At 49.8% G+C, this 27,508-nt stretch overlaps 1 protein-coding gene across 1 annotated transcript; it reads left to right on the top strand.

Moving 5' to 3' along the window:
• On the top strand, positions 1 to 27,167 carry LOC142825168 (GTPase IMAP family member 8-like). The gene is made up of 5 exons (XM_075916936.1): positions 1 to 588; positions 1,476 to 1,488; positions 3,186 to 4,138; positions 21,100 to 21,130; positions 24,894 to 27,167. The coding sequence occupies exons 1-5, from the start codon at positions 1 to 3 to the stop codon at positions 25,658 to 25,660; spliced, it is 2,352 nt and encodes a 783-aa protein (XP_075773051.1). The 3' UTR covers positions 25,661 to 27,167.
• The last annotated feature ends 341 nt before the right edge of the window (positions 27,168 to 27,508 follow it).

Raw genomic sequence — 27,508 nt, 5'->3', positions numbered from 1 at the left:
ATGGAGAAGAAATACATCCTCGTGGTGGTGGATTTCACCACCCACTACCCCGAGGCTATGGCTCTGCCTTCTGTTGAGGCAAATATGGTGGCAGACGCACTGCTGACCATTTTCAGCAGGGTGGGGTTTCCCAAGGAGGTCCTCAAGGACCAGCGGTTGAACTTTATGTCCACCGTGCTCCAGCACTTGTGGGAGAAGCATGGGTTCCAACTCTCCTGGGCCTTGGTGTGTCACTCCCAGTCCAGAGGACTGGTGGGGAGGTTCCAGGAGACCCTGAAGCAGATGCTGGAGGCCTTTATGCACCAGCACCCACAGGACTGGGACGAGTACCTGCCCCACCTGCTGTCTGCACACAGGGAGATGCCTCAAGGGTTCACCAGATTCTTCCCAACTCAGCCATGGGGCAGAAGTGGGAGGGTCCCCCTGGGCTTGCTGAGAGAGTTGTGGGAGGGGGAGGCCTCCCTGAATGGAGTGTCGGGGGTGGAGGACGTCCTGGATTTCTGGAAAAGGCTCACTGAGCTCATGGGTCTGACCAGGGAGACCCTGGGCAGAGCCCAAGGGAAGCAGAAGGGCTGGTACAACTGCAGAGTGAGTGGGGATTTGATAGCAGCCTGCAACTCTCTGAAGGGAGGTTCCAAAGAAGCTGGAGAGAGGCTGTTCTCAGTAGTGACGGATGGCACAACAAAGAGCAATGGTCTCAAGTTGCGGTGGGAGAGGTCCAGATTGGATATTAGGACAAACTATTTCCCTAGGAGGGTGGTGAAGCACTGGTATGGGTTGCCAGGGGAAGTGGTGGAGTCTCCATCCCTAGAGGTGTTTAAGTCTCAGCTTGACAAAGCCTTGGCTGGACTGATTTAGTTGGGGTTGGTCCTGCTTTAGGCAGGGGGCTGGACTCAATGACTCCTGAGGTCTCTGCCAGCTCTGGGATTCTAGGATTAATTGATTCTATGTCCTATGGGTACCTCTCTTTTGATCGGGATGGTAAATGTGCAATGGGGTCACAATGGATCTTGTAGTCCCAGCAGAGACTGGAGGTTAGACCCAGTTTTGATCCATAATTTCTATTCCCACATTCCTCTTATTTAACAGACATGACTAATTGCCATTGATTGATTAATTGATTGATTACTGTCCATAATATCTACCTGGGAAACCAGTATTTAATAACAGGTTTTCAACTCTGGTGGAGAAAGGTATAACAAATTCTATTGTCAGGTAATTGAAGGTAGACTTATTCAGACTGGTAGCAAGGGATAATTTTTTAACAGTGAGAGTAATTAGCCAACAGAGCTATTTACCAAGGGGCCTGGTAGACTGGACATCACTGATGATTTTAAAATCAAAGTTGAATGGATGTTTTCCTAAAAGATCTGCAATAGGAATTATTTGGGATGGGAGGGGGTAGCCTGGGAGCTGTGCCCAGCTGGACTGAAGACTCAGATCTTTCCTTTTCCTAACTTCTCTTGGACTTCTAGTCTCTTTGGGGAGGTGAATGGTTGGAAGTAATCTAAGGAGGCACCCTTGATCCTGGAAACCCCGAGGCAAGGGTGAGCCACCTAAGGGGATTTGGGAGGGGACTTACACCCTTACTACAGGGAGGGCCTGGAATGTGATGTGTGTCTATGTTACCTCAGGAAGAGGCATGAATTGGAGGCCTGGGTGGAGGGGATTCCGGTGAGTGGTTGCTGAAGGTGACGTGTTCCACGAGGAGTAACGGTAGTTCGGAATAGGAACCTAGTCCGAACTACCTAGTTCGAGCCCCGTGTAGCCGCGCTGCACGGGGTTCGAAGCAGCGGGGATTTAAAAATGGCGGCTCCCCGCTTATGCTAATGAAGCCCGGGAAATTCAAATCCCGGACTTCATTAGCAAGTTCGGTATGCATACATTACCCCGCTAGTTCGAACTAGCGGGGTAGTGTAGACATACCCTGATGGACTATTTAAACTCTTCCCTACTTACATGTTTCAAGAAGTCCATTCTCGGAGAGAGAAGCATCTCCCTCAATGTCTGGGAGAAACTGCTCTCATCTCAAACAAAGGAGAGAGAAAACCCCTCTTTGGTAGTTTGAAATTCCTACCTGCATTGTTATTGGCTGGCTGCCTGAATCCCCCCTCCCTCATAGATGTAATTGCTTAACCCTTTTTGTACACTTCAGGTAAATCAGACTCTCCTTAGCAGCTCCCATTTATGACACCTCCATCCAGCAATGACACCCCTGGCCCCAGCCCCCATCTCGCCGTGAGGAACAGCCGCCCTCTGGCCATGACACTCCCCAGCCTGAGCCCCCAACCAGTCATGACATCCCATATCCCCAGACCTCATCTGGCCATAGCACAGTCCCAGCCCCCTTCCTTATCCATCTGCAGCAGCCTAGTTCCCATCCAGCCATGGCCCCTATCTGGCAATGACACTCCTTAAATGGCTTTGAGGAGCCAGCCCCTTCTCCTAGCTGGCCATAATACTCCCCAGTCCCCATTCATCATCCCAACCTTTCCCTAACCTGGCCCCATCCCAGAGCCCACACCTCCAGCTGGAGCCCTCACAGCCTTGCACCCCAACCCTCCATCGCAGTCCTGAGCTCCTCATCCCTAGCGCACCCCAAGGACTGCACCCCAGCCATAGGCCTAATAACTTTGCACCCCCACACTTTGCCCCAGGACTGTACCCCTCAGCCATGGCCCCACCCAAGAGCCCAAACATTCTTGCACCCCACACCTTGCTCAGGGGCCCAGCGATGCTATTGGCCCCTCTGCCCCAACCCTCTGTCCCAGGCCTGAACCTCCTCACAGACTACAAAGCCCTTGGCTCCCCCTCACCCTGTTAGTTTTGTTACATGCAACAATATGAAGGTGACGTGTTGCACATTGCCTCTGTGTCACAATCCCCCCATGTTGCATCTCACCTCCATATTGGTGCCCCTAACAACTGTCATTCAGCTCGGGGGTGGGAACAATTAGAAGGAACCTTGGCTTGCACCAAAGAAAATCCAGTGTTATTCAGAGGCAGGATCCAGGGACTGATTCTGAATACAAGTGAAAAAACCCCCACCTGTTTGCACAGACAGAACACAGAGACAGGAGAGTTAGTGGGTGTGTCCACCACCAGTTCTCCTCACAGCTCTGGTCTCTCCACTACCACGTTGTGACCCAGGCACTGATGTGATGAGTCTCACCTGTTCCCCACAGATTCCTATGCTGGCTGCCAAGGGCCTGGAGGACCTGACCTGAGAATCATCCTTATTGGCAAAAGAGGAGCTGGGAAAAGTGCGACAGGAAACACCCTCCTCGGCGAGAGCAGGTTTGAGTCCAAGTTCAGCGCAAAGCCAGTAACACAGACGTGCGCCGCGGGGAGGGGGACGTGGAATGGGAGGGAGGTTCTGGTTATCGACACTCCCGATATTCTGGGCACAAAGGGCCCCGTGGAAGCCTCCACCCAGGAGATCGCTCGCTGCATCGCGCTGTCCTGCCCCGGCCCCCACGCGCTGCTGCTGGTCACACAGCTGGGCTGCTACACTGCCGAGGACCAGGCAGCTGTAGGGCGGATCCAAGAGATCTTTGGAGAGGAGGCCATGAGGTACCTGATCGTGCTGTTCACCCGGAAAGAGGACTTGGACGGTGACTCACTGAGCAACTATATAACTGTCTGTGATACCCCAGCTCTTCGGGGGCTGGTGGCAGCCTGTGGGAACCGCTGCTGCGCTCTCAACAACAGAGCGATGGGCTCAGAGCGCGAGGAGCAGATCCGTGAGCTGAGGGAGGTGGTGGAGGGGATGGTGCAGGCCCACGGAGGCCGATGTCTCACCAATGAGATTTATAGACATGCCATGGAGAAGAGGCAGCAGCAGGCCAAGGCCCTGGAGGAGAAGTACAGGGAGCTGGAGGAAGCAAAGGTGAAGGACATAATCCATCACTTCAAGGAAAAATACGATGCTCTGAAGCAGGACTTACACTCCAGGCCAGAGGCAGTACAGGAAATCCATCTTGCACTGGGCCAGGCTGTGTATCGAGCTTTAGAAACGCTGTCAGAAGAGCAGAAAGCCACAGAAGCAGAACAGGAAGAAAACCTGCGGAGAGAAATACAGAAATACTACATGGAAAAGGTAGACCCATCCCAGGAGAAGGCCAGCAATGATGACAAGGTAATGGGATTAGCTCTGCATTTCCATATTTAATTACATGTACTGTGGTGCAATTGGGACCTGGTTTTCCATGCTGTTTGGAGAAGACCCAGGGAGACATGATGCGACTGCAAGAGGAAGGGCTCCATGCTGTGCTATTTAGGGGGAATTGGAAGGTGTGAGAGGCTGCGTGTTGAGGGGGTTTGGGGCACTCCGTATTCAGCAGATTGAAGTCTCAGTACAACGAGACTGAACTTCAGCGAGATTGATCCGCTTTATAAAGTGATTTGAAATTTGCTAATGAAATACGCTGTCAGAGAGCATGGACTTCTCCTCCTTCTTCATCTCCTCTTCCTCCTCCTCCGACTTGCTCTCCTCCTTCTCCTTTTTATCCCCCCCTTTCTCATTCTTCCTCCTCCTCCCCCTTCTCTACTTCTCCACCCCAAAAGTATCATTGACTTTACAGGCATTTTTGAAACAGGGGCTGCCAGATTAGATAGACCATTGAGCCTTTAGTCTGTTTGTTTTTGTTTGTAGGTCTATGTGCTGTGGCCGGAAGTTGGAAGCTGTGATCTTCTTAATGAGGATTTGAAATCTAGAATCCTCCGTTCATTGGTCAAGCCTTAGCCGGGGTCAGGGTTATCAGGAAGGGAAGGCCAGGGTTATATAAAGCTCACTCATAAGCAACCAGGGGCAGCTAACAGGGACTTTGGAGAGAGAGTTCTTCAGGTGAAGGAGGAGCAAATATGGGACCTCTGAGGGAAGTGGCTGTCTGTGGTGTGTGTTTGTATCTGGGAGTTACTTGCCGGTTGTATGAAAGAGACTGTGTACTGTGCTTGTGTTTCTCTGTTTGTTTGTTTGTTTGTTTGTTTGTTTGGAAATTCAAGTGCTGAGCTGTTTATTTAAAGGAGCCATGGTGGCCCATCCACAGAGGCGAACTAGGCAGACGCCTAGGGTGACAAAGTTAAACGACGTTGAGAGGTTTGGAAGCGGGGGCATCGATTGTGCATTTCGTCTAGGGTGCCAGTTGCCAGCAGCTCATCTAGGGCCGCTCCTGAAAAGGAGCATGTGCTGTGCATGGAAGTTGTGAGCTTTTTAATGAGGATTTGAAATCTAGGAACCTCTGTTCATTGGTCAAGCCTTAACCAGGAGGCGGGGCTATCAGCAAGGGAAGGCCAGAACTATCTAAAGCCTGTTAATAAGCAATTAGGAGCAGCTAACAGGCAGTTTTGTGAGGGAGTTCTGAAGGGGAGTTGGAAGGGGTGGGATACACCTGACATTCTTTAAAACTTTTAAACTAAACCTAAAACTACCTGATTCAAATAAAAACGCTATTAATAACCTAATTCTATGTAGGAGCGAATTCAGGCAGAAGCCCAGCAGCAGAGTGGGTGCTATCCTGTTTATTGCACTCAGGATATGTCTAGCCTGTATTCCTCTGTTGGTAGAGGGATGCAGATTAGGCAGGTCGACATTGCAAATGAGGCAGGGATTTAAATATCCTGTGACAAATTTGCATAAAAATGGCCACGGTGTTTTGATGACTCAGCACTTTGTCGGCAAAAAGTGGCAGTCTAGAGGGGGATCTGTGGAGAAAGAAAGCCTTTTTCAACAGATCCCTTATGCCTCCTGCAAGGAGGTTTACAGGAACTGTTGAAAGACTTTCTTCCTCGACAGATCCCCCTCTAGACTGCCGCTTTTTGCTGACAAAGTGCAGAGTTGGCAAACTGCGGCGGCCATTTTTAAGCAAATTTGGCAAAGGATATTAAAATCCCTGCCTCGTTTGCAATGTTGACCTGCCTAATCTTCATGCCTCTGCCAACAGAGAGATGCAGTCTAGATATAGCCTCAGTGTAATATGTAGGATTACGTGCCCTGTGGGTGGGTGGCGTACGTGTGCATTCGATGCACGGTGCTCCTGGCCCTCAGAGACCATGTATGGGCTGAACTGCAAGAGCTAAGGGAGGCAGAGAGGTACATAGATGAGGCTTTCCAGGACACTGTAGAACTGTCCCACCTCCAGTGAGATAGCCCCTGCACTGTTAAGGAGGACAAAAGGCTCAGGGAAGGAGAACAGTCAACTGGAGCAGAAGGAAATGATCCCATAGCTGGGACCCTCCTTCCAGAAGATGTTGTGGTGTCCACTGACACTGAGGATACCTCTGAGGGGGAGGGAATGCCAGTTGTTAGGAAGAGGCAGGTGTTAGTAGTGGGTGATTCGATCGTTAGAAACATAGATAGTTGGGTTTGTGATGATTGGGAGAACCGTATGGTCACTTGCCTGCCTGGTGCGAAGGTTGCGGATCTCTCGAGGCATCTAGATAGACTTATGTGTAGTGCTGGGGAGGAGCCGGTGGTCGTGGTACATGTAGGTACCAATGACGTAGGGAAGGGTAGGAGAGATGTCCTGGAGGCCAAATTAAGGCTGCTAGGAAAGAGACTTAAATCCAGGACCTCTATGGTGGCATTCTCAGAAATGCTTCCAGTTCCACACGCAGGGCCAGGTAGGCAGGCAGAGCTTCAGAGTCTCAATGCGTGGATGAGACGATGCTGTACCGAGGAGGGGTTTGGATTTATTAGGAACTGGGGACACTTCTGAGAGGGGGGAGCCTATACAGGAAGGATGGGCTCCACCTAAACCACAATGGAACCAGACTGCTGGCACTTAACGTTAAAAAGGTCCCAGAACAGCTTTTAAACTAAGGGCTGGGGAAAAGCTGACAGGTGTAGAGAAGCTCATGCATGAGACAGAGACATCTCTTAGTGGGGGGTGTAATAACAGAGTTGCTCTATGGTCTGGCCAGGAGGAGAGGATGGAAGATGGGTCAGATCAGATGAGACACAATCAAATGCAAAAGAGTCCAACACACGGTGGATCGAGCCCACAGAGACCCTGCTGGGGGCAGGGGAGCACCCAAAGCCGTCTCTGCTCTGCCCCCGCCCTGCAAGCAGCCTCCTCCCGCCTCCAGGCCAGTTAATTGAAGCGCTACTCACTGCTGTCAGCAAGGGGGGAGGGGGACAGCAGAGGAGGCTTCCCTTGCTTTCCTACCCCTAGGTCCTATTTGGCATAAGGGCAGGGGAGAAAGGGAAATCTTTTCCCATGTCAGGAGCAGGGGCACCCCCTCACCCACAGACCAATCATTGTCTGGACATTGTGGGGAATTCAGAAATATCTTGGCCCCCCCCCCCCTTCCTGTGCTGCTCAGGACCACTTCAAGAATTCCCAAAGTTGGCCCCCAGGAAAAAATTATTGCCCACCCCTGGTCTAACACATCAGGAAATGGCAGACAGATAAATAATGACAATTTTTTGACAGTGTAGACAGCAATATTTGAAGTGCGTACACAAATGTTAGAAGTCTAAATAATAAGATGGGCAAACTAGAGTGCCTTGTATTAAAGGAGGATATCAATATTGATATAATATTGGTGTAAAGAGGGCAATCAATGGGACACAGTCATACCAGAGTATAAAATCTATCGAAAGGACAGGTTGTGCTGGTAGGGGATGGGCACTGTACATGAAAGAAAATGCAGAATCAAATGAAGTAAAAATCTTAAATGAGCCAAAATGTTCCATAGAATCTCTATGGATAGTAATTCCATGCTCCAGTAATAAGAATATAGCAGTAGGGATATATCAGCAACCACCTGATCAGGACAGTGATAGTGACTATTAAGGCAGATTAAATAAAAAACTCAATAGCGGATGATTTCAACTAGCCCCATATTGACTGCAGACATGTCTTGACACCTTAAATGACTGCTTCTTGGAGCGTCTAGTTCTGGAACCCACAAGGGGAGAGGCAATTTTTGCTTTAGTCCTAAGTGGAGCACAGATCCAAGAGGTAACTATAACTGGACCACTTGGAAATAGTGATCATAATGTAATAAAATTTAACATCCTTGTGGTGGGAAAAACACCACAGCAGCTCAATACTGTGGCATTTAATTTCAGAAAGGGGAACTACAACCAAATGAGGAAGTTAATTAAACAGAAATTAAAAGATACAGTTACAAAGGTAAAATCCCTGCAAGTTGCTTGGAGACTCTTCAAAGACTCCATAATAGAGACCCAACTTAAATGTATACCCCAAATTAAAAAACACAGTAGGAGAACCAAAAAAGTGCCACCGTGGCTTAACAACCAAATAAAAGAAGCAGTGACAGATAGAAAGACATCTTTTAAAAAGTGGAAATTAAAGCCTAGTGTGAAAAATAGAAAGGACCATAAGCTTTATCAAATTAAGTGTAAAAGTGTAATAAGAAAAGACAAATAGGAGTTTGAAGAGCAGCTAGCCAAAAACTCAAAAAGTAATAGAAAAATGTTTTTAAGTACATCAGAAGCAGGAAGCTGCTAAACAACCAGTGGGGCCACTGGATGATTGAGATGCTAAAGGAGCACTCAAAGATGATAAAGTCATTGCAAAGAAGCTAAATGAATTGTTTGCTTCAGTCTTCATGCCTGAGAATATTGGGGAGATTCCAAAACCTGAGCCATTCTTTTTTATGTGACAAATCTGAGGAATTGTGCCAGATTAAGGTGTCACTGGAGGAGGTTTTGGAACAAATTGATAAACTGAACAGTAACAAATCACCGGGACCAGATGGCACCCAAGAGTTCTGAAAGAACTCAAATGTGTAATTGCCAAACTATTAACTGTGATATACTGTGACTCCTAGACTGTGGGACAGTGGGTTGAACAGGGGTCAGGGGCCCAGGAGTGGGACTGACCCTGCCACAAAGCGTATATCTACACAGTAAAGTTATTTCAAAATAACTTTCCTAGCAACTACCCAAGCCAACTGCTATTTCAAAATTAATTCTAAATAGCGGAGGGCTTATTTCAAAATTGGTAAACCTCATTCCACGAGGAATAGCACCAATTTCGAAACTATTTCAAAATAAGTGCTGTGTAGATGCTTATTTAAAAATAGGGGGCCTCTAGCCCTTCCCAGGGTGCCCTACTGGCTGCCCGGGCCACAAGCTAACTTCTAACCTGATGCCCTGCCAGAACCAGTTCCAGCTGGCCTTAAATGCAATTCAGCGTCCAATCAGTATGGATGTGCTATTTCAAAATAGCAAAAAGCTATTTCGAAATGCATTTTGTGTATAGACGCATTATTTCAAAATAAGATATTTCGAAGTAATGCTGTAGTGTAGACATACCCTCACAGACTAACTCAGCTACCACCTGAAGCTCCTACCTATTGTTGCATAAATTGCTAGTTTTGTCCCCTGGAGGCTAGTCCAATTTGCCTCAAGAAGAGAGTCACACTTTAGGCTGGGTCCAACTCCACTTATTGTTTGCAAACAAGGTCGACAGTGGAGCTCTGTGCTCAAAGCAGAGTCGACCTTGGGCAGCGCCTGAGCTGAAACTTTTGTAGATTCCACATTCTTTCTGGTCAACGTGTCACAATGTGATTGGTTGCTGCAAGTTTACTTAGTTCCCCTATATGGAAAAAGCTAGCGGAAAGTTTAGCCGTTTCTGAGGCATGCGCAATCAGCTAAATGATAAGTGCTGTTTCGAGCTTAAGCAAGGTGGGGAAGAAGCACACTTAGTTTATACTGCAATTCCCTCCTCAAGATGCTTCCTTCGAATTATACTTAATGGCTGTGTCTAGACTGGCAAGTTTTTCCGCAAAATCATCTGCTGTTGTCGCACTTGCTGTCTACACTGGCCACTTGAATTTCCGCAAAAGCACTGACAATCTCATGTAAGATTGTCAGTGCTTTTGCAGAAATACTATGCAGCTCCCATTCAGGCAAAAGTCTTTTTCTGAAAGACTTTTGCGCAAAAGGGCCAGTGTAGACAGCAGAGATTTGTTTTCTGCCAAAAAGCCCCGATCACAAAAATGGCGATCGGGACTTTTTTGCGGAAAAGCACGTCTAGATTGGCCACGGACGCTTTTCCGCAAAAAGTGCTTTTGCCGAAAAGTGTCCTGCCAATCTAGATGCTCTTTTCTGAAAATGCTTTTAACGGAAAACTTTTCCGTTAAAAGCATTGCGGAAAATCATGCCAGTGTAGCTGTAGCCAATCTGTCTCAGCCATTGCTAGTCTCTGGTAATGTGCAAACATTTCACGTTTTACAACTGACTGCACAGTCCACTGTACAAGAGTTATAATACATGGTGCTAGGCAAGGCAATAAGCATAACATCATCATAACAAAACAGAACACTAGGAAGGCCCCTTTGAGCCCTTTCAAATTTGGCAGCCAGGAAGTGAGCCAATCTAAATTCCAACCTTTCCAGGTTTGCACCGGGACATGGGCTACATGTTGAATGTCTGAAGCCAAACTCTTAATCAGCCTTCCATTATCATCTATTTGTAGGCAGCAGTCTGTCCAATTAAACTTTTGGCACAATCCTCCTTCTGCTGCCAACAAATAGTCAAGACTCATTCGATTCTGGAGGACTGCAGTCCACAATTGGGTAAGTTGGTTGGCTATCAAATCCAAAGCATCAGCAGTGCGGTTAGCAAATATTTCTACTACTGCTTGGAGTCGGATTATTCGGTTAGTTAAATAGGTAGACTCTCTGCCGACCACATTGGGCTCCCAGGTGGCGGGACCATAATATCGTACAATTCTCTTTGCGGGCCACTCATCCTTTCCCCACTTTTGGGTAGCTGACAAGTCTGTGGCTGTGAGAGCATGCTTGGCCTGTGTATACATGCAGTGCAAAAGTGGAGCCTCCTTGGGGAGCAGAATAAAGGGGGGTCGAAGGATGGCAGGGTAACATACACCAGTCCAATTTGCGGGCAGTTGTGTGTATGCGTGGGTACCACACACCCAGTAATGACCCATTAAAGCAGGCCAGGGGCCATGTCTGACACCTTCTGCCCTTACAAACTTACTGTAAAACCCAAAGAAGAGGAGAGAAGAAACTCCCGCCCCCTTCGTCCGTGTACCATTTAAAAAACAGGTCTCTTCATTTGTGGAATTTGCAACACAATAGTACAAAGTATTATCTCCTCTTGTAACTAAGCCTGTACAGTTTATGGAGGTCTCAACATGATCCGTTGGCAAGCCAACCCAATCCATAAGGGAGAAGAAATCCCTATATTCCGTGCAATATGAACGATCAGTGGTGTTGGAGTTATGCCAGGCCCCTCTATTTAAGAAATAATTCTTGCGGGTGCTATTTCCTACAAAATGCGTGGCGGAGCACGATTTATTCTTTGTGAAGCACCATTCGCCTACCTGTGGCTGAACCTCCCACGATGGGGTTTCGTGGGCCAACTGGTTTGTTGCCCAGGTGCTACTGTTGTCAGAATGCATTCTATATGCTAGATCTACTAATGTGGTCAGATTTAAAGGTTGGGGAATCCAGGGCCCGAGGCGGCCCTGATCTTTGGCCTGGACATAAACCCAACAATTAGACAACCTTAGATATTTTGCTATGTTTTCTGCCAAAAACAATATTCCATTCTCGGAATCCTTTCCTACAACAGAACTAAACAGGAATGTGTACCAACATAGCACAATAAGGTTTGTGTTCATGTTCCTTTTTTTACTAATTTTCAGTTTTAGTCCTTCTCCTTGACTGCTAATCCACTGGATGGGTTCTTGTTCTGAGGGGTGGTCAGCCTCCGGAGTGACCACACCCTGGGAGATGTTGTCCTGTGCTTCCTTTAAATATTTCTTTACGCTGAAACAATGAGTCCACTTGTCGCTGCCTGCTAGCTTAATCGCCGTATGAGTTGTTAATAGCACCTGGTAAGGTCCTTCCCATTTTTCTATCAGCGGGTCCTTCTTCCACTTCTGGAGCAGCACCTGATCTCCCGGCTGGAAGTCATGGATTGGGGTGTCTAACGGCAAGCTCTGGAATGGCACAGCAAACCTGTGGAGGGATGACAAAACAGACTGCAGGGCGATAACATGTTCTCTGAGTTCAGTTTTTCCCAAATCAACAGTAACTTGTTCCCTCCACTCCGCTGGCAAGACCCTGGGAGGCATTCCAAATATTAACTCGAAAGGGGACAATTTTATCCCCCTACGTGGTATGCTACGAATGTGAGTTAAAGCCAGCGGGAGTGCCTGGGGCCATTTTAAATGGGTTTCAATACAGATTTTTGTTAGCATTGTTTTCAAAGTTCTATTTATGTGCTCCATCTGAACATAACATAAGAACGGCTGTACTGCATCAGACCAAATGTCCATCTAGCCCAGTAGCCTGTCTGCTGACAGCGGCCAGCACCAGGTGCCCCAGAGAGGGTGAACTGAAAACAATGATCAAGTGATTTGTCTCCTGCCATCCCTCTCCAGCCTCTGACAAACAGAGGCCAAGGACACCATTTTACCCCCTGGCTAATAGCCTTTTATGGACCTAACCTCCATGATATTATCTAGCTTCTCTTTAAACTCTATTATAGCCCTAGCCTTCAGAGCCTCCACTGGCAAGGAGTTCCACAGGTTGACTACACGCTGTGTGAAGAATTTTCTTTTGTTAGTTTTAAACCTGCTACCCATTAATTTCATTTGGTGTCCTCTAGTTCTTCTATTTAGGGAACCAATAAATAAGGGTATGTCTACACTACAAAGTTAGTTCGAACTAACGGATGTTAGTTTGAACTAACTTTCATAGGTGCTACACTAGCGCTCCGTTAGTTCGAACTTAATTCGAACTAACAGAGCGCTTAGTTCGAACTAGATAAACCTCATTTTACGAGGATTAAGCCTAGTTCGAACTAGCTAGTTCGAATTAAGGGCTGTGTAGACCCTTAATTCGAACTAGTGGGAGGCTAATCCTTCCCAGGTTTCCCTGGTGGCCACGCTGGCCAACACCAGGGAAACTCTATTGCCCCCCTACCGGCCCCGGAGCCCTTAAAGGGCCATGGGCTGGCTACACAGTTTGTGCCAGTTGCAAGGCTGCCAGCACCCAGCCAGCAGACCCTGCACCTGCCACACCATGAGCCAGCCACCTGAGGACACCCAGCCCTCCACTGCTCCCCAGGACCAGCCTGGCGGCTCCCAGGAGCCTGCCCAGGGACGCAAAAGGCGGGCGCCCGCCTGGTCAAGTGCGGAGATCGTGGACCTCATCGAGGTTTGGGGGGAAGCCTCCAATGTCCACGATCTCCGCACTAGCCACCGGAACGCGGCCGTCTACGGACGCATGGCTGCCAGCCTGGCCGCCAGGGGCCACCAGTGCACCCGAGAGCAGGTCCGCTGCAAGGTCAAAGACCTGCGGCAGTCCTACTCCTGGGCCTGCCAGCCAGGGGCCGACCCGGAGGCCTGCCCCCACTTCCACGCCCTGGACCGCATCCTGGGGGCTCATGCCGTCCCTGCCCCCCAGGATGAGATAGACCCCGGGGCAGAGGGCCCGCTCCAGGAGATGGAGGAGGAGGAGGAGGGCTCCGAGAGCCAGGAGCCTGCCGGCAGCCTGCCCAGGACCTGGGACCTCCGAGGCACCCCACAGAGCCGCTCGCCTGTGTCATCCGAGGCCGGGGAGGCGTCCACATGTGAGTACCATCGTGCTCCCCTTATGTGTATGGGAGGCTGGGGCGAGAGGGAGCCCAGGGACCGTGTGCCTGGGCCTTGCCCACCAAGGAGCAGCAGCTGGGGATCCTGCAGGGGCCTTGGCCTTGCAGAGGGGAGATGGGTTTCACACACCTGGGTCCCTGGGGTAATTGACCGCTGGTCTTATTGCACCACAGCTGCAGCACCTTGGCCTGCAGGGCGCACCACCTCGCCTGCAGCAGCTGCCCGTGCCCGGGCAAGCAGGAGAGCCAGGAACGAGGAGGAGTACCAAAGGCGGCACCTCCGGTTCATGGATCACCAGCTCCGCTCCCAGCACCACTGGGTCCAGGAGGACCTGAGGCTGCGCCGGAGGAGTTTGGAGGCCCTGGAGGAGCAGAGCCGTGCCCCGCGATGCTACCTCCAGAGCCTGCTCGACCGCTTCCCAATTCCTCCTGCTCCCCCTGCTGCTCCCCCTGCTGCTCCCCCTGCTCCCCCTCGTGCTCCCCCTGCTCCCCCTCCTGCTCCTCCTCCTGCTCCCGCTCCTGCTTCCTCCACACCCCCCATCCCTCCTGCCCCCCCTCCACAACCACTCTCCACTGACGCCCCGGACCCGCAGTGTGGTGAGACGGGAGAGGCAGCCGGACTCCCACCCCTGAGCTTGCCTTTCCCTTCCTCCCTTCCCGCCCCTTCCAGCTCCCTTGTCCCAGGTTTCCCCCTCCCCTCTCCCACCCTCATTCCTCCCTTCCCCCACCCCAGTTATGTGAAATAAACAGACGTTTTTGTTTGAAAAACAGGTGTCTTTATTTTACAATAGGTAGGGAGCGGAAAGGGGAAGGAGGATAGGGTGGAAGAAGGCCCCAGTGGGGCATGCAAGGGAGAGGTCAGTCCTCCTCCTCCACCAGGACGCTCTCCCGCAGGGCTTCCCGGATCCGGACGGCCCCCCGCTGGGCTTCCCGGATGGCGGTGGTGTGGGGCTGACTGTAGTGTCCAGCCATGTGGTCAGCCTCAGCTATCCAGGCTGTCAGGAAAGCCTCCCCCTTTCGCTCACACAAATTGTGGAACACACAACATGCTGCCACCACGGGAGGGATGTTGTGCTCGGCCAGGTCCAGACGGGTGAGGAGGCATCAAAAGCGGGCTTTCAGTCGCCCGAAGGCCCCCTCCACCACGATGCGGGCCCTGGTCAGCCTGGCATTGAAGGCCTGGTGGGAGGGATTGAGGTGCCCCGTGTACGGCTTCATCAGCCACGGCTGTAGTGGGTAGGTGGCATCCCCCACCAGGCACACGGGCATGTCCACGTCCCCGACCCTGATGTGGCGGTCGGGGAAGAAGGTCCCGTCCTGCAGCCGCTGGCACACGGAGGAGTTGCGGTACACCTGGGCATTGTGTGCTTTGCCAGACCAGGCCACATTAATGTCCGTGAACTGTCCCCGGTGGTCACACACGGCCTGCAGGATCACGGAGAAGTACCCCTTGCGGTTGATGTACTGGGACACCTGGTGTTCCGGGGCACAGATGGGGATGTGCGTCCCGTCGATGCCCCCCCCCCCACACAGTTGGGGAAGCCGAGAGCGCCGAATCCCCGGATGACGGCGTTCGGGTTGGCGAGGCGGACCACCCTGCGGAGCAGCACCCGGTTGATGGCCGTGACCACCTGCGGAGAGAGACACAGCAAAGCGCCAATCAGTGGGGCGCCCGGGTGGCTGGGAGCGTTCATGCCCTGGCAGTGCCCCGCGCCCCACTCCCGGAAGCAACCCCCCTGGTGGCGTGTCGTACGGCCAGGACAGACCGACCCCTCCGGTGCGGGGTGCGTTCGCCTCTTCCTGCCCCCCCTTTGTCCCTGGGGCAGCTCATCCCCTCCTCACAGCCTCCCTCCCCCCCGGCTCGGTGGCCGACGAGTGCCATACCTGCATGAGCACCGCTCCGATGGTGGATCTCCCCACGCTGAACTGGTTCCCGACAGATCAGTAGCTGTCTGGCGTGGAGAGCTTCCATAGGGCGATGGCCACCCGCTTCTAGAGGGGGATGGCGGGCCTCATGCGAGTGTCCCTTCTGCGCAGGGCAGGGGCGAGCCACTCGCAGAGCTCCAGGAAGGTGTCCCTCCTCATCCTGAAGTTCTGGGTCCACTGTCGGTCCTCCCAGCGCTCCAGGACGATGCGGTCCCACCAGTCGGTGCTGGTGTCCAGACGCCAGACGCGGCGGGGCACGCCGGTGCTGGGGCACCGCCACGGCTCCTCCACGGCCCCCAGGGCGGCCAGGCGAAGAGGCAGGGGGCTGACGTGCACCAGGAGGTGCCAGGCAGCCTCGAGCCATTGGTGGCAGGCTTGCAGCAGCAAGTCCAGAAAGTGCACCAGAAGGTGCAGGGCGAGCTCTGGCTCCATGTTGCCACCTGCGGCGGCATCCCTGAAGGGAAGCACCGACACAGACGGGCAGAGAGACCAACGCTTTGCTGTCCCTCGGCGAGGTTGGCAAGGAAGCAGGAAAAGCTGGGAACCGGCTGTCTGGGGAGGGTCCCTTTAAGCATGAGCCTGAGATAGCCTCAGACAGCAGCCACGCAAAGCAACTACTGACCTGATGCCCTGCCAGAACCGGTTTCAGCCGCCCTTAAATGCCCCCTGCGTCCAATCAGTGTTCGCTAATTCGAACTAGTTTTTAGTTCTAGATGCAATAGTTCGAATTAGCGCTGTAGTGTAGATGTACCCTCACTTTTCTTTATCAGCTCTCTCCACACCACTCATGATTTTATAGACCTCTATCATATCCCCCTTCGGTTGCCTCTTTTCTGAACTGAAAAGTCCCAGTCGCTTTAACCTCTCCTCATATCGGACCCGTTCCAAACCCCTATTCATTTTAGTTGCCCTTTTCTGAACCCTTTTTCAGGGCCAAAATATCTTTTTTGAGGTGAGGAGACTATATCTGTACACAGTATTCAAGATGTGGGCGTACCATAGTTTTATACAGGGGCAGTAAGATGTTCTGGGTCTTATTTTCTATCCCTTTCTTAATAAGGCCTAGCATCCTATTTGCCTTTTTGATCGCCGCTGCACACTGCGTGGAAGTTTTCAGAGAACTGTCCACGATAACTCCAAGATCTCTTTCCTGATTTGTCGTAGCCAAATTAGCCCCCATTATACTGTACGTATAGTTGGGGTTATTTTTCCCAATGTGCATTACTTTACACTTATCCACATTAAATTTAATTTGCCATTTTGTTGCCCAATCACTCAGTTTGGTGAGATCTTCTTGGAATCCCTCACAGTCTGCTTCTGTCTTGACTATCCTAAACAGTTTTGAATCATCTGCAAACTTTACTACCTCACTGCTTACCCCTTTCTCCAGATCATTTATGAATAAGTTGAAAAGGACTGGTCCCAGGACTGACCCTTGGGGGACACCACTAGTTACCCCTCTCCAATCTGAAAATTTACCTTTTATTCCTACCCTTTGAATCCTGTCTTTTAACCAGTTCTCAGTCCAAGAAAGGACCTTCCCTCTTATCCCATGGCCACGTAACTTACACAAGAGCCTTTGGTGAGGGACCTTGTCAAAGGCTTTCTGAAAATCCAAGTATACTATATCTACTGAATCCCCCTTCTCCACGGCTGTGTCTACATTGGCACCCTTTTCTGGAAAAGGAATGCTAATGAGACACTTCAGAATTGCAAATGCCCCAGGGATTTAAATTTTTCCCCCAGCATTTGCATGAACATGGCTGCCGCTTTATTCTGGCTCGGGGCTTTGCCGGAGAAAAGCGCCAGTCTAGAGAGGTATCTTGCGGAAAATAAACCCTTTCAAGTAGGAATAAAGGATCTTCCGGAAAAGGGTTTATTTTCCGCAAGATACCTGTCTAGACTTGCGCTTTTCTCTGGCAAAGCCACGAGCCGGAAAAAAGCGGCAGCCATGTTCATACAAATGCCGCGGCAAAAATTTAAATCCCCGGGGCATTTGCAATTCCGAGGTGTCTCATTAGCATCCCTTTTCTGGAAAAGGGTGCCAATGTAGACATAGCCTAATAGATTAGTAAGACAGGATTTCCCTTTACAGAAACCATGTTGACTTTTGTCCAACAAATTATGTTCTTCTACATGCTTCACAATTTTATTCTTCACTATTGTTTTGACTATTTGCCCGGTACTGAAGTTAGACTTACCGGTCTGTAATTACCAGGATCGCCTCTAGAGCCCTTTTTAAATATTGGTGTCATTTTGGCTACCTTCATTAGGTACGGAAACTGATTTAAAGGCTAGGTTACAAACCACAGATAATAGCTCAGCAATTTTCCATTTGAGTTCTTTTAGAACCTTGGATGAATGCCATCCGGTCCTGGAGATTTGTTAACATTAAGTTTTTCTACTTCTTCCAAAATCTCCTCTAATGACACTTCAATCCGGGACAGTGCCTCAGATTCATCACCCACAAAGGACGGTGCAGATTTGGGAATCTCCCCAACGTCCTCAGCCATGAAGACTGAAGCAAAGAAATCATTTAGTTTTCTGCAATGGCTTTATCGTCCTCGATTGCTCCTTTTATAGCTCGATCATCTAGGGGACCCACTGGTTTTTTAGCAGGCTTCCTGCTTCTATTGTACTTAAAAATATTTTGTTATTTCTCTTTGAGTTTTTGGCTAGCTGTTCCTCAAAATCTTTTTTTGCTTTTCTTATTACATTTTTACACTTGATTTGACAGTGTTTATGTTCCTTTCTATTTATCTCACTAGGATTGGACTTCCACTTCTTAAAAGATACCTTTTTGTCCCTCACTGCTTCTTTTACATGGTGGTTAAGCCACGGTGACTCCTTTTTAGGTCTCTTGCTATGTTTTTTAATTTGGGGTATACATTTAAGTTGGGCCTCTATTATGGTGTCTTTAAAAAGTTTCCATGCAGCTTTCAGGGATTTGGCTCTAGTCACTGTGCCTTTTAATTTCTGTTTAACAAACCTCCCCATTTTTGTGTAATTCCCCTTTTTGAAATTAAATGCCAGGGTGCTGGACTGCTGAGGTGTTCTTCCCACCACAGGAATGTTGAATGTTATTCTATTATGGTCACTATTCCCAAGCGGTCCTGTAACGGTTATTTCATGGACCTGATCCTGCACTCCACTCAGGACTAAATCGAGAATTGCCTCTTCCCTTGTGGGTTCCTGCACCAGCTTCTCCAAGAAGCAGTCATTTAAGCCACTGAGAAATTTTATCTCTGCTTCTCTTCCCAAGGCAACATGTATCCAGTCAATATGGGGGTAATTAAAATCCCCCATTTTTATAGAGTTCTTTATTTTGGTAGCCTGACCTGAACTCTGAGGTCTCCATGGAGTATGGAGCTTCCACTTAATGTCTAAGGCTTTGGCCACTTCCTGTACTACCTTCCCCACAAAATGACTACCTTGATCTGACTCAATTGACTCCAGCAGTAAAAAACGTGGTATCAGGTCCTTCAGTAGGATACGTGTTACTGTCGATGCTGTAGCCGTCCTGGTAGGATATGCTTCCACTCATCCTGTTAGCTGGTCCACTATCACCAGCAAGTATCGGTATCGTCCAGACTGATTTTGCTGTGCTTCCAATCTGCCATGCTTGGCCAGGGTAGCAGGCCCATTGTCTTCCTCCCATGGGAGCGGGTGGTCGGGTTGGCTTGGGGTATACTCTGACAGGTTGGGCACTGTGACGCCACTCATTGTGCTTCCAAGTACAATCCTGGTGCCACTATCTGTTGCACCAGCAAATCTCCCATTGCTGTGCCTCCCATGTGGGTGGAGGCATGAAGACATAGGAGCACTTCTAGCAGCAAGAGTCGAGGCACCATAACTTTTCCTCCCGGCGCTATCCACCAGCCATTCTTATTCTTTACTGCATTGTTTTCCTTTGCTGCGGCATCGTGCATGGGGGAGTAACGTACTATACACTCTTCTAGGAAGAATGTAACTACCTCAGGGTGTTGCCTTTTCTAGTTTTCTAAGTCTCTCTGCAATGCAGTCCCAAAGATATGGGGAGCTGATACAAAACCCTGGGGCAACACAGTCCACAACAACTGAGTTTTGTCATGGGTATGTGGACTTGATGACCTTCTGAGGTCTCTTCCAGTTCTATGATTCTATGTGTAAAGATCATATCATGTCAAACCAAAATGATAGCTCTCTTTGATAGGATAATGAGTCTTGTGGATAAATGAGAAGTAATGTACATGAAATACATAGACTTTAGTTAGGCATTTGATATAGTCTCACATGACCTTCTTATCAATAAACCAAGCAAATACAACTTAGATGGGGCTACTATAAGGTGGGTGCATAACTGGCTGGATAACCGTACTCAGAGAGTAGTTATTAATGGTTCACAATCCTGCTGGAAAGGCATAACAAGTGGGGTTCCACAGGAGTCTGTTTTGGGACGGGCTCTGTTCAATATCTTCATCAACGATTTAGATATTGGCATAGAGATATTAAGTTTGCAGATGATACCAAGCTGGGAGAGGTTGCAAGTGGTTTGGAGAATAGGGTCATTATTCAAAATGATCTGGACAAACTGGAGAAATGGTCTGCGGTAAACAGGATGGAGTTTGATAAGGACAAATGCAAAGTGCTCCACTTAGGAAGGAACGATCAGTTTTAGACATGCGGAATGGGAAGTGATTGCCTAGGAAGGAGTACAGTAGAAACAGATCTGGGAGTCAGAGTGGACCACAAGCTAAATATGAGTCAGCATTGTGACGCTGTTGCAAAAAAAGCAAATATGATCCTAGGATGCATTAACAGGGGTGTTGTGAGCAAGACACGAGAAGTCATTCTTCCGCTCTACTCTGCGCTGATTAGGCCTTAATTGGAATATTGTGTCCAGTTCTGGCCACCACATTTCAAGAAAACCGTGGAGAAACTGGAGAAGGTGCAGAGAAAAGCAACAAGAATGATGCAAGGTCTAGAGAACCTGAGATATGAGGGAAGGCTGAAAGAACTGAGCTTGTATAGTCTAGAAAAGAGAAGACTGAGAGGGGCATCAGAGCTTTTTTCAAATATGTAAAAGGCTGCTATAAGGAGGAGGGAGAAAAATTGTTCTCCTTGGCCTCTGAGGACCAGAAGCAATGGGCTTAAATTGTAGCAAGGGAGTTTTAGGTTGGACATTAGGAAAAAATTCCTACCTGTCAGGATGATTCAACACCTCTTGGGAGGTTGTGGAATCTCCATCTCTGGAGATATCTAAGAGCAGGTTGGCTAGACATCCTTCAGGGATGATCTATATGGTGCGTGGTCTTGCTGTGAGAGCAGGGGGCTGGACTCGATGGCCTCTTGAGCTCCCTTCCAGTTCTAGTGCTCTGTGATTCTATAGGCAGACACTTTTAAGGAACAGTAAGATCTGGGTTCTAGAGGAGAGGCACAGAATTACTGCAGTGAACTAAGTGCTGAACAAACATATTGAAAAATAACCTGAGGTGGCATGGGGATGTGTTTCAGTCTTCTCTAGGTTTCTCTTTGCCCTGACAATAGGTTTACAAGTAACAGCTTGTTCTTTACAAATCTTTCAGGTAAAACAGAAAGGGAGAGAAAATGAAGAACCCACCCAGGGTAAGTGACACTCAGAAATCTGCTCCCCCTCCCTGCTCACATAGGCATGGAGATTGCAGTGACCAATGTACATACGCCGTGTTGGACAGGAAACAGGACCTCAGAGAGTCAGATTTTAAGGCCAGAGGGGGCCATTCCATCATCTACTCTGTGCCCCTGGACAGCTGGGGACAAAGAATTTCATCCAGATACTCCAGTGGTGAGATCAGTAGTGTGTGTTGAACTAAAACTCATCTTCCTGGAAGCCCCTGAGTCTTGCTTTGATGAGCAACAGAGATGGCGAATCCACCACTTCCCTTGGTAGCTTGTTCCAATGGTTAATTACATTGCCAATGACTGACATGTGCCTTTTCTAATGTCAGTGAGGCTGTGTCCAGACTCCATGCCTCCGTCGACGGAGGCATGTAGATTAGCCACATCGGAAGAGGGAAATGAAGCCGCGATTAAAATAATCGCGGCTTCATTTAAATTTAAATGGCTGCCCCGATCTGCCGATCAGCTGTTTGTCGGCAGATCGGGAGAGTCTGGACGCGATGCCCCGACAAAGAAGCCTTTCTTCATCGACACAGGTAAACCTGGTTTCACGAGGCTTACCTGTGTCGATGAAGAAAGGCTTCTTTGTCGGGGCATCGCGTCCAGACTCCCCCGATCTGCCGACAAACAGCTGATCGGCAGATCGGGGCAGCCATTTAAATTTAAATGAAGCCGCGATTATTTTAATCGCGGCTTCATTTCCCTCTTCCGATGTGGCTAATCTACATGCCTCCGTCGAAGGAGGCATGGAGTCTGGACACAGCCCGAGTTTGCCTTTAGCTTCCAGCCATTCACTTTTCTTACGCTTCTCTCTGGTACTTTGCAGAGCCTGTTAGTCCCTGGTGCTTTTTCCCTGTGACTCTGCTCATGCTTCCTCCTCCCCTCCCCTCTCCACTTTCTGTTCCTACACTCAGGGCAGTGAGTGTCTTCAGTCTTGCCCTGGAAGCGAAAGGCATCAAGAGATGCATAGGGAACAGCTGCCATTTTCTCCAGCCTCGGGACCACGCTGGTGGCTCTTTACACCCTGCACTACTTTTCCAACTGTAACTGCCTGTGTCTTCCCTGGGTCACTCAGGAACAGCCACACTCACCTGTGTGTCTGGGTGCCGGATGGTTTTAACATGAAAGGAGATCCTGGGTATCGCAGGGGTGATGTTGGATAGCTGGGGATCCCCTCTTCACCCCCGTGCTACAGCCCCTTGCTCCTAAAGAGTACACAATGGGGGTGCCTCCCCCTGGCTGGCCTGTGCACACTCAATGCTTCGCCTTGGGAGCCTCCAGGAATAAAATTATTCCAGCAATTATAACTCCAAAACCAACAATTATAACTAATAAGCATCTAACTGATTACACGTCAGAATGAACACACCTTTACTTAACTCACAGTAACAGGATTTAACAAACTAAATGTGAATCGAACTATTTCACAAAGGACACAGAAATAAACGGAACTTGTCTCCCTGGCATTTACGCTACCCTCATGTGTCCCACTCCAGTGTGAGTCTCAGACACGGGCTGGCCTGGGCGCTTGTGGGCCTGAGGCTGGAGGGGAGACAGCTCTGGGTAGGTTCTGTGTGTGTCAGTCCAGGCAGCAACAACTGCAAAATCCCTCTGCCACTGGAGCAGGCCCCACCAAATGCCAGCAGTTATGGCTCCCCGGAAAGATCCCTCTGCCTCTCTCTGGACTCAGAGCCGGTGTGTTGGTCGGGCTTCATCCCAGGCAGCACCTTCCCAAACAGCCACAGTTATTCACAGTTACTTATATCCAGGCCCTTATCAGTCACAGACACAGCTATGGCCCCTCCCTCCAGGGAAAACCCCCACCAGCCTCTGGAGAGGCCTGCAAGATCCCAGCCCCAGCAGGTTCTCAGCAGCAGGTTCCAGTTTCCAGCAGCAGCTCCAAGACCAGAAAAGTCTCCACACCAGCAATCTGGCTCCTCTCTCCAAATGAATCCCCCCTCCCCACACCTCTCCTCCTGCTCTGCCTGGAAGACAACAACAGTTTTTTTCCTTTTACTGGAAGGATCTGGTGCTGCAATCTAGCCCTAGAGACTACATCTCCCATGAGCCCTTGGAAAAAGTTAGAGGGTCCTATAGTAAAGGGGGCCAACATGACTTTTCAAAAGGTGACACCCTCCCCTCCACGAGCTATTCGCATGATTCCAGTGTTAGTCTGAGAAATGCCGTAAGCTCAGGTACAATCAGCAGCCAGCGCCTGTTCTCTGCTGCCTGTTGCTGTATCAAAGGAGCACATCAGCCTTTTCCCCACCACATCTAACTGGGCACTCAGGTTCAGTAACTTGCCCACTGTGACCTCATCATCTCTTTCAGAGCCATTCTGCAGGACTGGCCGGCAGGGATCGTCCTGGACAGATGAGTAGTCAGGAGTATAAATCTATTGCTCAAGAATGCAGGGGAGTTATCAGGAAGGAGAAAGTGCAATTGGAATTGCATCTAGTAAGGGATGTGAAGGATAACAAGAAAGGTGTCTACAGGTACGTTAGCAATAAGAGGGTGATCAGAGAGGGGGTGGGGCCCTTACTGGATGAGGGAGGTAACCTAGTGAAAGACTGTCCATTAGCCATTTTTCAATCCACTGAACATGGGCTGGGATGTTGTATCATACTTAATGATACTCTCACAGCACCAGCTACAAGGACTTCCCACAGCCTCAGCAGTTTCCTTTATCAACCAAACTTGCAGTCTTATCAGAAATGCCAGAGGTTCTCGTGTTCACACTGGAGAAGGGATGTTACACAGTGGGAGTGCAGCAAAGAGACACAAACGGGATCGTAGGGCTGGAGAAAATGCCTCCCCCAGAGAGACACGACTCAACGTGTTTAGCTTGTAAAATGGGGATCAATAGGTGACTCACTTATGGGGTATTGATCCATTCCCTTGGAGGAAATACTGGTACTAAAGGCACCTTCATCCAGCAGAACAAGAACCAGTTGCTGAAAGTTAAACCAGATGCATTCAGGTTAGACCAGGCCCACCCTCAACAGCGCATGGAGTTAACCATTGGCACATGCTGCCCTAGGAAGTTGGGGATTTCTCATCCCCTTGATATCTTCAGAGCAAACCTGGCTGTCTTTCGGCATCAGGTTTAGGCCAACTTGAGTTACTGGGCTCAGTACAGCAGTCCCTGGGTGAAATTCCTGTTTGCCTTGCATAGGAGTTCACATCAGGTTACCGTAATGGCAGCTTCTGGCCACGTAACCCTGCCACGTTACATGCCTATTTATGGAAATAATGATACACCATGAAAGTTTCAACTACAGTTACTGGGGTCTCAAGCTACCTTCCTTGAGATTCAAAATCCCCTTTGATCCTTTTATGAGTCCTCAGATCCAGTCAGTTCCTTCATACCACACTGCCACCTCCATTCACTTTGCTCCGCTGCTCCGAAGGGGCTGGTGAATGTTTTGTGTTCAGCTCTATGGTGATGCCAAATGCCAGCTGACTGCTCAGCTCTGGCACCAGAATGGTGAGAGCAGCACTTGTCACTAGTGACTTGGAATCCACTTGTGTTAAAGCACCTGGATGCTCCAGTGCCCTGGGCCTGACTCCAAGGGCTGGGAGGTTTGAAATCCAGATCCAGGAACACAGGCAGTCTGGAGTATTAATGCAAGTTTATATAGTTTTTAATTAAAATAACTGTTAAGTCCACCATCATCACTTTCTTACCCATGCAATGACATAGTAAATCTGTCACAATTCCTCCCAGCAGGTGTGCGAGTGGGAAGCCGGGACACATGGAAATTCATCCTTGTGGGTAAGGCAGGAGCTGGGAAAAGTGCAACAGGAAACACCCTCCTTGGCAAGAAAGAGTTTGAGTCCAGGCTGGGAGCAAAGCCAGTGACTCAGGCGTGCGCGGCAGGGAGCATGCGCTGGAACGGGAGGGAGGTTTTGGTGATTGATACACCTGACATTTTCTGCCCAGCGGCGTGTGATGCAGAAGCCTGTCGTGAGATCAGTCGCTGTATCGCGCTCTCCGCCCCAGGCCCCCACGCGCTGCTGCTGGTGACCCAGCTGGGCCGTTACACTGCAGAGGACAGGGAGGCAGTGAGGCGAGTACAAGAGATTTTTGGAGCGGGGGCCATGAGATACATGATCGTCTTGTTCACCCGGAAGGAAGATTTAGGGGGTAACTCGCTGCATGACTACGTGACACACACAGATAATAGAGACCTGCAGGGGCTGATTGCAGCCTGCAGGAACCGATACTGCGCTTTCGACAACAGAGCCATGGGGGTGGAGCGGGACGGGCAGGTTAAGGAGCTGATGGAAAAAGCCAAGGGGATTGTGCAAGAGCACAGGGGCCAAAATTACACCAACGAGCTGTATGCCGAGGCCCAAGGCGACCCTAAGGAAATGCACAGAAAGGTTGAAGAGAAACTGAAACAGCTGATGGAAAACCAAAAGAAAACCAAGGAAGAGGGGATGTTTAATAAACTCCAGAAGATGATTACTGACCACTGGCCGTATGGGCAGTAACCCAGGCCCAGAGCTCCTGCCTCCCACAGTCAGTGGAGGGAGGGCCTGTACCATTGAGATGGCATCCAGGACAATGGGTAAAAAGGCTTACGCCACAGGAAACAACTCCGACTGCCACCAGCCAATAGCAGAGGCAGGGGCCAGAACCGTCCTAACCTGCCATATAATGCCCGGCAGTATCACTGCACCCCAGCATGGCCTCTCCCCTCTGTCCCCACCTTGTTCCCTACCCAATTTGCTCCCGCACAGGCACCTCTGTCCCCTCAAAAGCTTGTATGATGGCTGCAGCTGTCATTCAGAAACACCAAAATACAGGCCCATGAGTACTCAGGCCTGCTCTTGTGTGTGGTTCTTTGCATTTCGTTAGCATCTCAGGGCGCTAATCAGTCATCAGGCCCGGCTGTGAGGGCTGCTTTGCAAACATGGGTAACAGGACATCTCTGCCCAGAACCGAATGTGTCATCTTAGCTGGTAATGTGCACAAGCCAAGGGGACTATCCACAAGTAAGTGGGAGATGCGGGTGCTCTGTGAGCCGGGAAAGTGAACATACCGTGAGAGATGGCTTTGTGCAAAGGGCAAAGTGGGATGAAAACTTTGCAGCTGCGGTTCTCTGTGTCTGGAATAAGCACAGTGTCTGAGTGTAAGGCCAGTGCAGATCGCTCCTGTTCAGGGAAAAGCAGCACACTCAGATGTGTTATGGACATATTGGGCCATTACTCAAAGAGGGCAGAGTTAAGGCTGCATGGGCATGTCCCTTAACTCTGCATTTCCTGGATTTCACCAGTCTGAGATTCATTGTATTCTAGAAGGGACCGACTCCCACTGGGCAATTTTCACTGTATTAATGGAGGTTTTTATCAGTGAAATTCACATTGTTGGGGGTGTTGTTTTCACAGAAAGGGTATGTCGACACTACTGCATTAATTCGAGTTATCTTAATTCGAAATAGTTAATTCGAATTAAGCTAATTCGAATTAATGCATCTACACGCAAAATGCACCTTGAATTAGCATTTTCCTAATTCAAAATACTGCATCCACACTGACTAGACACAGAATCGGACTTAAGGCCAGCCAGAACCAGGTCAGGCAGGGCATCAGGTCAGGAGTGTCTGTGTGTGGCTGCTGCCTGATGCCTGTGCTTAAAGGGACACTCCCCCCCACCCCCCTCCTCCTGCTTCCCTCCCTGATTGCTTGCCTGCCTCGATGAGGAACAGCAAAGCATTTGTGTCTCTGTGTGATCTGGTTGCCCTCACTCAGGACACCACAGCGCCCTGCAACATGGAGCCGGAGCTGTCCCTGGGCACTCTGGTGCTTCCTGAGGACGTGTTGCTGTGAGCCTGGCTGCACTTTCTGCAGGCTGCCATCCCGAAGGTCCATCGGGGGGCTGTCAGTATCCAGGAGGCCCTGCAGGAGAGCTTCTATCCTGAGAAGCACTAAGAGTCTCCCTGGTTTGCCCCACTGGGAGCTTGTGCCTCATTCCTCCCTCACGTCCTTCCACTTACTCCTCCCTAACCCCCCTTCCTGATGTCAAATAAAAACACATTTCGTGCCATAAACCAACTCTCTTTATTGATCAAAACTGGGGTGGGAAGGAGGATGGGAGAGGGGAGGGGGAAACCTGGAACGAGGGAGCTGGAAGGAAGAGGCAAGGGGAGGAAGGGGGAGGAGAATCTCAGGGTTGGGGGTCTTGCCGAACCAACTTGATTTTAATGAAAACCTGCTCCTGGGTTCGCATGTGGCCTTTGGTGGCCAGGCTGGCAGCTATCCTGCCATTGACTTGGAGCTGGCACAGGTACTGTGGCCAGAGTCTGCCCCTTTAAGGGCTCCGGGGCTGAGGGGAGGGAG

This window comes from Pelodiscus sinensis, unplaced genomic scaffold, assembly GCF_049634645.1.
Source record: "Pelodiscus sinensis isolate JC-2024 unplaced genomic scaffold, ASM4963464v1 ctg40, whole genome shotgun sequence".
Taxonomy (NCBI): domain Eukaryota; kingdom Metazoa; phylum Chordata; order Testudines; family Trionychidae; genus Pelodiscus; species Pelodiscus sinensis.
The sequence above is the reverse complement of the archived record's forward strand: the minus strand, read 5'-3'. Positions and strand labels throughout refer to the sequence as shown.

Excerpts from the sequence above, each read along its gene's own strand:
- LOC142825168 (XM_075916936.1), top strand. The coding sequence starts at position 1 with ATGGAGAAGAAATACATCCTCGTGGTGGTGGATTTCACCACCCACTAC. Across the intron at positions 4,139-21,099 it reads AGGCCAGCAATGATGACAAG|AAAGGGAGAGAAAATGAAGA; the intron begins GTAATGGGATTA and ends CAGGTAAAACAG. Across the intron at positions 21,131-24,893 it reads AAATGAAGAACCCACCCAGG|GTGTGCGAGTGGGAAGCCGG; the intron begins GTAAGTGACACT and ends TCCTCCCAGCAG.